Genomic DNA, 11358 nt, shown 5'->3' on the forward strand with positions numbered 1-11358 from the left:
TCTCCTCTCTCTCTCTCCTCCCTCTCTCCTCTCTTTATCTCTCCTCCATATCTCTCTCTCCTCCCTCTCTCTCTCTCCTCCCTCTCTTTCTCTCTCCTCTCCTCACACATCACAATATTTGATTTGCAAAAATGATGCAGAAAAATTAATCCATGCTTTTGTTACTTCTAGGTTAGACTACTGCAATGCTCTACTTTCCGGCTACCCGGATAAAGCACTAAATAAACTTCAGTTAGTGCTAAATACGGCTGCTAGAATCCTGACTAGAACCAAAAAATTTGATCATATTACTCCTGTGCTAGCCTCTCTACACTGGCTTCCTGTTAAGGCGAGGGCTGATTTCAAGGTTTTACTGCTAACCTACAAAGCATTACATGGGCTTGCTCCTACCAATCTTTTATCAGTCTCAACCTTTAAGTCTTTACTGAAGACTCATCTCTTCAGTGGGTCATATGATTGAGTGTAGTCTGGCCCAGGAGTGGGAAGGTGAACGGAAAGGCTCTGGAGCAACGAACCGCCCTTGCTGTCTCTGCCTGGCCGGTTCCCCTCTCTCCACTGGGATTCTCTGCCTCTAACCCTATTACAGGGGCTAAGTCACTGGCTTACTGGTGCTCTTTCATGCCGTCCCTCGGAGGGGTGCGTCACTTGAGTGGGTTGAGTCGCCGACGTGGTCTTCCTGTCTGGGTTGGTGCCCCCCCTTGGGATGTGCCGTGGCGGAGATATTTGTGGGCTATACTCAGCCTTGTCTCAGGATGGTAAGTTGGTGGTTAAAGATATCCCTCTAGTGGTGTGGGGGCTGTGCTTTGGCAAAGTGGGTGGGGTTATATCCTTCCTGTTTGTCTCCTGACCCCTCCTGTCTCAGCCTCCAGTATTTATGCTGCAGTAGTTTATGTGTCGGGGGGCTAGGGTCAGTTTGTTATATCTGGAGCACTTCTCCTGTCTGATCCGGTGTCCTGTGTGAATTTAAGTATGCTCTCTCTAATTCTCTCTTTCTCTCGGAGGACCTGAGCCCTAGGACCATGCCTCAGGACTACCTGGCATGATGACTCCTTGCTGTCCCCAGTCCACCTGGCCGTGCTGCTACTCCAGTTTCAACTGTTCTGCCTGCGGCTATGGAACCCTGACCTGTTCACCGGACGTGCTACCGGTCCCAAACCTGCTGTTTTCAACTCTCTAGAGACAGCAGGAACGGTAGAGATACTCTGAATGATCGGCTATGAAAAGCAAACTGACATTTACTCCTGAGGTGCTGACTTGCTACATCCTACTACTACTGTGATAATTATTATTTGACCATGCTGGTCATTTATGAACATTTGAACATCTTGGCCATGTTCTGTTATAATCTCCACCCGGCACAGCCAGAAAAGGACTGGCCACGCCTCATAGCCTGGTTCCTCTCTAGGTTTCTTCCTAGGTTCTGGCCTTTCCATGGAGTTTTTCCTAGCCACCCCTCATAGCCTGGTTCCTCTCTATGTTTCTTCCTAGGTTTTGGCTCTAGGGACTTTTTCCTAGCCAACGTGCTTCTACACCTGCATTGCTTGCTGTTTGGGGTTTTAGGCTGGGTTTCTGTAAAGCACTTTGACACTTCAGCTGATGTAATAAATACATTTGATTTGATGTCCTTCATTCAAACAATTTACCACCAAAAACATTTATATAAAAGCCTTACATGAATCAACACTTCATGTTTGTTTGAAAATCTGATTCTTTAATAGTTTAATGTTCATTTATTCAGATGCATATCTCTTCTCCAGGTGAGTTAGTCTACAGGTAGAGATAGAGGTCTCTTCTCCAGGTGAGTCAGTCTACAGGTAGAGATAGAGGTCTCTTCTCCAGGTGAGTCAGTCTACAGGTAGAGATAGAGGTCTCTTCTCCAGGTGAGTCAGTCTAAATCAAATCAAATTTTATTTGTCACATACACATGGTTAGCAGATGTTAATACGAGTCTAGCGAAATGCTTGTGCTTCTAGTTCCGACAATGCAGTAATAACCAACAAGTAATCTAGCTAACAATTCCAAAACTACTACCTTATAGACACAAGTGTAAGGGGATAAAGAATATGTACATAAAGATATATTAATGAGTGATGGTACAGAACGGCATAGGCAATATGCAGTAGATGGTATCGAGTACAGTATATACATATGAGATGAGTATGTAAACAAAGTGGCATAGTTAAAGTGGCTAGTGATACATGTATCAGGTAGAGATAGAGGTGTCTTCTCCAGGTGAGTCAGTCTACAGGTAGAGATAGAGGTCTCTTCTCCAGGGCAGTCAGTCTACAGGTAGAGATAGAGGTCTCTTCTCCAAGTGACTCCTCCTCCTCTCCATCGGGGGAAGATGGAGCTGATGGGGCAGTGGTTGAGTCTTTATTTTCTTTCCCTCTTTCCCTCCCTCTCTCACTCTCTCCTTCCCTCACTTTTTCCCTCACTCCTTTCCTCACTCCCTCTGACACAAGTACAATCTTGCTTTAGCTGCTGCTGCTATCGACTTCGATGACGATGATGGTGAGGAAGATGGCAGGGCTGTACGGAGTGCTTGGCAGGCCAGTCCCTCTCCACAGTCACAACGTTGGAACAGCTCCTGTCCTTTCCTGCCGTGCCGCGTACACACCTCCCCGTGCTTCAGCACTGGCTTACAGATCCTGTCCCAGAAGTGACGGGCACAACACAGGCCTGCAGAACATTCTGTAGACCTGAGACACGGGTCACCCAGCTGACCTGGTGGGTAGAAGAGAGGGACACCCTGTTAGTTTAACATTCTGTAGACCTGAGACACGGGTCACCCAGCTGACCTGGTGGGTAGAAGAGAGGGACACCCTGTTAGTTTAACATTCTGTAGAACTGAGACACGGGTCACCCAGCTGACCTGGTGGGTAGAAGAGAGGGACACCCTGTTAGTTTAACATTCTGTAGACCTGAGACACGGGTCACCCAGCTGACCTGGTGGGTAGAAGAGAGGGACACCCTGTTAGTTTAACATTCTGTAGACCTGAGACACGGGTCACCCAGCTGACCTGGTGGGTAGAAGAGAGGGACACCCTGTTAGTTTAACATTCTGTAGAACTGAGACACGGGTCACCCAGCTGACCTGGTGGGTAGAAGAGAGGGACACCCTGTTAGTTTAACATTCTGTAGACCTGAGACACGGGTCACCCAGCTGACCTGGTGGGAGGAAGAGAGGGACACCCACTAGTCTCATGACAGACCCTGTTAGTTCTGCATGTAGAAAACATTCTGAAGAGTAGAGAACTAGTCTCATGACAGACCCTGTTAGTTTAGCATGTAGAAAACAATGACAGTAGAGAACTAGTCTCTCATGACAGACGTCAATTTGAATCAAGTAAATGGCCAGAGGCCAACAATGCTGGAGATTTGATCCGACACGCTGAGAGAGCTGTTTTAACATCTATAACAGGGCTAGTGGTGTGGGGGGGGGGCATTCTACCTTTGATGGGGGGCAGCTTGGTCTGACCTCTCCCTCTCTTCTTCCAACCAACCTTCTTCTTTGGGGGCAGTCTGGTGTGTTCCTCTAACTCAGTGATATGATGTGTCATCACACTGTCTGGGAGAGGGGTACAGATATCTGAGAGAGAGATGGAGAGAGACAGAGAGACAGAGAGAGAGAGAGACAGAGACAGAGACAGAGACAGAGACAGAGAGAGAGAGAGACAGAGAGACAGAGACAGAGACAGAGACAGAGAGAGACGGAGAGACAGAGGGAGAGAGACAGAGAGAGAGAGAGAGAGAGAGAAAGAGAGAGAGAGAGAGAGAGAGAGAGACAGAGAGAGACAGAGAGAGAGAGAGAGAGAGAGAGAGAGAGAGAGAGAGAGACAGAGAGAGACAGAGAGAGAGAGAGAGAGAGAGACAGAGAGAGAGAGACAGAGAGAGAGAGACAGAGAGAGAGAGACAGAGAGAGAGACAGAGAGAGACAGAGAGAGACAGAGAGACAGAGACAGACAGAGAGAGAGAAAGAGAGAGAGAGAGAGAGAGAGAGAGAGAGAGAGAGAGAGAAAGAGAAAGAGAAAGAGAGAGAGAGAGAGAGAGAGAGAGAGAGAGAGAGAGAGAGAGAGAGAGAGAGAGAGAGAGAGAGAGAGAGAGAGAGAGAGAGAGAGAGAGACAGAGAGAGAGAGAGAGAGACAGAGAGAGAGAGAGAGAGACAGAGAGAGACAGAGAGACAGCGAGAGAGAGAGAGAGAGAGAGAGAGAGAGAGAGACAGAGAGACAGAGAGACAGAGAGAGAACATTAGTACAATGCCTCAACAAAAAAATAAATTCCCAACACACCGTGTGCGATGTCATTGTTAAAACATCCATAGAACGTACTGTTTCTACAATGGTTGCCGGGGCAGCACATGGCATCTCTATGACAACGCCTCTTCCTCTGTCGGCAGGTGTGACATCGTTGGGGGGAGGGGTTTCTGGACGGAGCCTGGCAAAAGCTCCCCTTGCCACATTCCAGGTCGCTGCCACAGGGGTACACCTGAGAGAGGATGTGGATGAGGGGAGATTAGGACATGGTCTAGTCATCAATACAACCACTATTTGGAGAGATTTAACTTTGAGGTGAACATTGAGCATTGAGTTCGGGTTACAAACACCATTAATAAAAAAAAAACATGTTGAACTGAGACCCTTAATTAGGATAAAAAAACATGTTGAACTGAGACCCTTAAGTAGGATAAAAAACATGTTGAACTGAGACCCTTAAGTAGGATAAAAAACATGTTGAACTGAGACCCTTAATTAGGATAAAAAAACATGTTGAACTGAGACCCTTAATTAGGATAAAAAAACATGTTGAACTGAGACCCTTAAGTAGGATAAAAAACATGTTGAACTGAGACCCTTAAGTAGGATAAAAAACATGTTGAACTGAGACCCTTAAGTAGGATAAAAAACATGTTGAACTGAGACCCCTTAAGTAGGATAAAAACATGTTGAACTGGGACCCTTAAGTAGGATAAAAACATGTTGAACTGAGACCCTTAAGTAGGATAAAAAACATGTTGAACTGAGACCCCTTAAGTAGGATAAAAAACATGTTGAACTGAGACCCTTAAGTAGGATAAAAAACATGTTGAACTGAGACCCTTAAGTAGGATAAAAAACATGTTGAACTGAGACCCCTTAAGTAGGATAAAAAACATGTTGAACTGAGACCCCTTAAGTAGGCTAAAAAACATGTTGAACTGAGACCCCTTAAGTAGGATAAAAAACATGTTGAACTGAGACCCCTTAAGTAGGATAAAAAAACATGTTGAACTGAGACCCCTTAAGTAGGCTAAAAAACATGTTGAACTGAGACCCTTAAGTAGGATAAAAAACATGTTGAACTGAGACCCCTTAAGTAGGATAAAAAACATGTTGAACTGAGACCCTTAAGTAGGATAAAAAAAATAAAAAAAAAATGGAATCTGTAAGGGAAACGTTGCTATAGGCAACCGTCTGCAGTTCTACGGTGCATTAATACAAAGACAGGCTGAAAATGACACGCAGCTTCATAAGAGTTAACAACCATTTATCCGAATATCCAGTCTGTAGATGGGGTCTGTTTAAAGCTCCCCTGCATGCCTAATAACATCCAGGCTTTTATTTAACCTTTATTTAACTAGGCAAGTCAGTTCAGAACAAACTCTTATTAACTACCTTGTTCAAGGGCAGAACAACAGATTTTAAAATGTTTCACTAGGCTACCTGTCGCCCCGAATGACTCTGTCCCCATAAGGACCCGTGTTTTAGTTCCTTACCTGGTCGGGGACCTTGCTGCTCTTCCTCACGGTGCCGGGTAACGGGGAACCCGTGCTCCTATAGGCTGACGTCGCGTGCGACTCCCGGAGCAGCACCGTTGAGATGGAGTTTATTTTCGCACGCGCCTGTTCAGTGGAGTAGAGCATGGCGAGCATCTGCGCGAGCAACCACGGGAGTTTGGCCCACACCCGGAGCAGCATGACAGTTAATAACAGATATGACCTGTATCTGGATAAATACAATGTCACTCTGTTTAAATGCAACAAGTCCCACTGATGGAAGAAAAACTTACAACACAGTCCAAACTATTCACACTCGATAAAGTCTACTGAAAAAAGACACATGTGTCTGCAGAGGTTCGCCGTGCGATGCTGTATTGATTTGCTGCTTGATTGCCACTGTCTCGAGATGCCAGCTTTTATAGCCTCTCGTAACGTGCGCAACCGGGAAGCTCGTGTATGGGGGTGTGACCGGTCCGTGGCTCTGTCTCTCTGCCACGCGCTCTCCCTTCCACACACATCGATACCCATCGTCTCATCGACACAATAACCGAAAGACAGAGAGAGAGAGAGAGAGAGAGGGGGGGGGGGGGGGGGGTGACAGTGAGATAGACACTGAGAGAGAGGGAGAGAGACAGAGAGAGAGAGAGAGAGAGAGGGGGGGAGAGAGACAGAGAGAGAGAGAGAGAGAGAGAGAGAGAGAGAGAAAGAGAGAGAGAGAGAGAGAGAAAGAGGGAGAGAGAGAGAGAGAGGGGGAGAGGAACTTCGACTGACTGAAGTTCACAAAACCTCATTTCAGACACCACATATTGTGAGATCTTTGGGTTGACTAAAGGCAACTACGACGCTAGGATTGCATCCCAGATGGCACCCTAGTCACCATGGCTATATGGTGCACTTCGCTTGATAAGGGCTGATGCCGAATGTAATGCACTAAGCCTACATAGGGAAAAGGATGCAATTTAGGACTCTCGCTAGTAAGTGAGGGAATGACGGAGTATTCATCACCTCTCGTTACTCTCTGGCATGTAAATCGGAACAGGATCCGGCACCTCTCAGTATTGGACCTCTCTGTTTTCGTTCTGGAACCCATTTACCAGGATCCGGTACATCTTGTGGCATGAAAAATACTTTTCACTGTTTGCGATGTAAAAAATTCCAATAAAAGCGATCAGAGTAAATTCAAGTTATACCCCCCCCCCCTCCCAAAAAAAACGAAAACGTGCATGATAATTGATTCGTGCCCGGGTTCATGATTAGCGCAACATTGTAGCATATATAGAGGACCAAGACGTGGTGGTTGGCCATTGTTGTTCTTAAATGAGAGAAGCGCGTCTGTATCTCTCACAACACTACAATTAAATGAGCGTTCAATGATCCCTGTTAAACTCTCTTTCCACTAGCATTTCCTTGTAGAATCATAGCCGCCCGAATGATTCTTTCTGGAGGTGCCGCAGCAGCAGCTCCCCTGATAAATTCCAATACATTTGACAAATATATAGAATCACTGCTGTCTGTTCAGAAAGAACTTAAATCATTCCAAATAGTGCATCAGAAGGAGGCCTACAGTTTAGACACAGATGATCAATATTATTGCCTAGCTATGGATTGTGTGTAGCCCAATCACTGGGCATTCCGGCAAGTCGAGAACGCGCCGCTGTCAAAAAAAGCAAGCAGCCAAAACAGGCTCCCTCTATATTTCAAATACAATCGCGGGAAAATACAGTTTAGAAAGCAAATGGATCCTGTTGAAAAGAGAAGCCTGATCTGTCTGTAGGCTACTAAAGTTAGCAACTTCCAAATAGGCCTATTGAGCGAACAGTATTGTTTTACCAAGTAGAAACAAGAGAGAGATATGACCTTTTGGCTCGAGCGCATCGGTCATTGCCGGCGAGTGAGCGGATTGAGTGGGTGAAACTGGAAAGCTGTTTTCAGGGCTATAATTTCCTCCTCATAGTGCACAATGTGTGTCTCCACTCACCTACAGTAAGTCTAGGCTATTGATGGCTTGAAGACAAGGTCGTTTTTTATTGATCTCAGATTCTTAGTTTGTCAGTGTCAAAGTAGTCTGTCATTTCGATCATTTGTGAGGTATTAAAAAAAAAGGTCTCCAAAATGATGTAGAACTACATAAAAGGCACATTTTCGCCGAACCCTAGACTACAAGACATTTCCCTCATGCGTGCAACTTCTGCAAGAGCCTCTACTCTACTGATCTGTGTCAGTATGCAAAAACGATGATGCAACGTTTTATTATAATCCCGATTTAAAAAAAAATGCGTTCTGGTACCGCAGAGCACCCTGGTCCCCCCCCCCACTCCCCCCCTTGTCTCAGATGCATCCCAAATGCATCCTAAATGGCACCCCATTCCCTATTTAGGTCACTGATAGGTGCTATTCAGGACAGACGGCAGGAAGCAGGAAGACTAGTGTTCTGGTTTACGCATCACTACATGTCTGGGCAACCATCAAGTAAGTTCTTTGAAAATGTGTGTGTGTGTTAGAACGTGTTTGACCACAGCAGAGGAAGTAGCAGACAGGTTATTCAGCAGCAGACCATTCATATTCAACACTACAGAAACTAACTTACCACGGACTACATAACCACGGGAGGGAGGGGGAGGGTGGCTGGTAGCCTAGTGGTTAGAGCAGCTAGCCTAGTGGTTAGAGCAGCTAGCCTAGTGGTTAGAGCAGCTAGCCTAGTGGTTAGAGGCAGGTAGCCTAGTGGTTAGAGACAGGTAGCCTAGTGGTTAGAGACAGGTAGCCTAGTGGTTAGAGCAGGTAGCCTAGTGGTTAGAGCCTAGTGGTTAGAGCAGGTAGCCTAGTGGTTAGAGCAGCTAGCCTAGTGGTTAGAGGCAGGTAGCCTAGTGGTTAGAGACAGGTAGCCTAGTGGTTAGAGCAGGTAGCCTAGTGGTTAGAGGCAGGTAGCCTAGTGGTTAGAGCAGGTAGCCTAGTGGTTAGAGACAGGTAGCCTAGTGGTTAGAGCAGGTAGCCTAGTGGTTAGAGACAGGTAGCCTAGTGGTTAGAGCAGGTAGCCTAGTGGTTAGAGCAGGTAGCCTAGTGGTTAGAGCCTAGTGGTTAGAGCAGGTAGCCTAGTGGTTAGAGACAGGTAGCCTAGTGGTTAGAGCCTAGTGGTTTGAGCCTAGTGATTAGAGCCTAGTGGTTAGAGCCTAGTGGTTAGAGCCTAGTGGTTAGAGCAGGTAGCCTAGTGGTTAGAGGCAGGTAGCCTAGTGGTTAGAGCCTAGTGGTTAGAGCAGGTAGCCTAGTGGTTAGAGCAGGTAGCCTAGTGGTTAGAGCAGGTATCCTAGTTGTTAGAGCAGGTAGCCTAGTGGTTAGAGCATGTAGCCTAGTGGTTAGAGCAGGTATCCTAGTGGTTAGAGGCAGGTAGCCTAGTGGTTAGAGCAGGTAGCCTAGTGGTTAGAGCAGGTAGCCTAGTGGTTAGAGCAGGTAGCCTAGTGGTTAGAGCAGGTATCCTAGTTGTTAGAGCAGGTAGCCTAGTGGTTAGAGCAGGTAGCCTAGTGGTTAGAGCAGGTAGCCTAGTGGTTAGAGCAGGTAGCCTAGTGGTTAGAGCAGGTAGCCTAGTGGTTAGAGCAGGTATCCTAGTGGTTAGAGCAGGTAGCCTAGTGGGAGCAGGTAGCCTAGTGGTTAGAGCAGGTAGCCTAGTGGTTAGAGCAGGTAGCCTAGTGGTTAGAGCAGGTAGCCTAGTGGTTAGAGCCTAGTGGTTAGAGCAGGTATCCTAGTGGTTAGAGCAGGTACCCTAGTGGTTAGAGCATAGTGGTTAGAGCAGGTAGCCTAGTGGTTAGAGCCTAGTGGTTAGATCCTAGTGGTTAGATCCTAGTGGTTAGAGCAGGTAGCCTAGTGGTTAGAGCCTAGTGGTTAGAGCAGGTAGCCTAGTGGTTAGAGCAGGTATCCTAGTTGTTAGAGCAGGTAGCCTAGTGGTTAGAGCATGTAGCCTAGTGGTTAGAGCAGGTATCCTAGTGGTTAGAGGCAGGTAGCCTAGTGGTTAGAGCAGGTAGCCTAGTGGTTAGAGCAGGTAGCCTAGTGGTTAGAGACAGGTAGCCTAGTGGTTAGAGCAGGTATCCTAGTTGTTAGAGCAGGTAGCCTAGTGGTTAGAGCATGTAGCCTAGTGGTTAGAGCAGGTATCCTAGTGGTTAGAGGCAGGTAGCCTAGTGGTTAGAGCAGGTAGCCTAGTGGTTAGAGCAGGTATCCTAGTGGTTAGAGCAGGTAGCCTAGTGGGAGCAGGTAGCCTAGTGGTTAGAGCAGGTAGCCTAGTGGTTAGAGCAGGTAGCCTAGTGGTTAGAGCAGGTAGCCTAGTGGTTAGAGCCTAGTGGTTAGAGCAGGTATCCTAGTGGTTAGAGCAGGTACCCTAGTGGTTAGAGCATAGTGGTTAGAGCAGGTAGCCTAGTGGTTAGAGCCTAGTGGTTAGATCCTAGTGGTTAGATCCTAGTGGTTAGAGCAGGTAGCCTAGTGGTTAGAGCCTAGTGGTTAGAGCAGGTATCCTAGTGGTTAGAGCATAGTGGTTAGAGCCTAGTGGTTAGAGCAGGTAGCCTAGTGGTTAGAGCCTAGTGGTTAGATCCTAGTGGTTAGATCCTAGTGGTTAGAGCAGGTAGCCTAGTGGTTAGAGCCTAGTGGTTAGAGCAGGTATCCTAGTGGTTAGAGCAGGTACCCTAGTGGTTAGATCATAGTGGTTAGAGCCTAGTGGTTAGAGCAGGTAGCCTAGTAGTTAGATCCTAGTGGTTAGAGCTTTGGGCCAGTAAGTTGCTCTGGATAAGTGTGTCATAGTGGTTAGAGCAGGTAGCCTAATGTTAGTTAGTGTGTCTGCTAAATCAGTGTTTCCCACCAGTTTCTTTTGTAGCCCTGGACAACTATCAACTATTATTCAACCTCTCTTTCCTGTCGTCTGAGATCCACAAAGATTGGAAAGCTGCCTCAGTCATCCCCCTCTTCAAAGGGACCCAAACTGCTACAGACCTATATCTATCCTACGTTGTCAATGTAAGGTCTTCGAAAGCCAAGTCAACAAACATTTCACAAACCATTTTGAATCCGACCGTACCTTCTCAGCTATGCAATCTGGTTTCCGAGCTGGTCATGGGTGCACCTCAGCCACGCTCAAGGTCCTAAACGACATCCTAACCACCATTGATAAAAGACAATACTGTGCAGACGTCTTCATCGACCTGGCCAAGGCTCTTGACTCTGTCAATCACCACATTCTTATCAGCAGACTCAACTGCCTTGGTTTCTCAAATGACTGCCTCATCTGGTTCACCAACTACTTCGCAGACAGAGTTCAGTGTGTCAAATCGGAGGGCCTGTTGTCCGGACCTCTGGCAGACTCTATGGGTGTGCCACAGGGTTCAATTCTCGGGCCGACTCTTTTCTCTGTATACATCAATGATGTTGCTCTTGCTGCTGGTGATTCTCTGATCCACCTCTACGCAGACGACACCATTCTGTATACCTCTGGCCCTTCTTTGGACAGTTTGTTAACAAACCCCCAGACGAGCTTCAATGCCATACAACTCTCCTTCCGTGGCCTCCAACTGCTCTTAAACGCATGTAAAACTAAATGCATGCTTTTCAATCGATCGCTGCCCGCACCT

General features: G+C 46.8%; 1 protein-coding gene across 1 annotated transcript; it reads right to left on the bottom strand.

Annotated features, from left to right (window-relative positions):
• Positions 1 to 2097: 2097 nt before the first annotated feature.
• Positions 2098 to 6138, bottom strand: LOC110518765 (dickkopf-related protein 2-like). The gene is made up of 4 exons (XM_036973411.1): positions 5753 to 6138; positions 4329 to 4485; positions 3452 to 3589; positions 2098 to 2724 (listed from the first exon to the last, which is right to left on the bottom strand). Exons 1-4 carry the CDS (start codon positions 5951 to 5953, stop codon positions 2444 to 2446), a joined length of 777 nt encoding a protein of 258 aa, XP_036829306.1. The 5' UTR covers positions 5954 to 6138; the 3' UTR covers positions 2098 to 2443.
• Between the last annotated feature and the right edge of the window lie 5220 nt (positions 6139 to 11358).

The sequence above is a fragment of the Oncorhynchus mykiss genome, unplaced genomic scaffold (assembly GCF_013265735.2).
Source record: "Oncorhynchus mykiss isolate Arlee unplaced genomic scaffold, USDA_OmykA_1.1 un_scaffold_248, whole genome shotgun sequence".
Lineage (NCBI taxonomy): Eukaryota > Metazoa > Chordata > Actinopteri > Salmoniformes > Salmonidae > Oncorhynchus > Oncorhynchus mykiss.

Bases quoted from the DNA above. Each gene is read 5' to 3' on its own strand.
- LOC110518765 (XM_036973411.1), bottom strand. From the start codon at position 5,953: ATGCTGCTCCGGGTGTGGGCCAAACTCCCGTGGTTGCTCGCGCAGATG. The intron at 3,590-4,328 runs GTACGTTCTATG...TCTCTCTCTCAG, and splicing joins CGGCAACCATTGTAGAAACA to ATATCTGTACCCCTCTCCCA. The intron at 2,725-3,451 runs GTAGAATGCCCC...TCTACCCACCAG, and splicing joins CAAGCTGCCCCCCATCAAAG to GTCAGCTGGGTGACCCGTGT.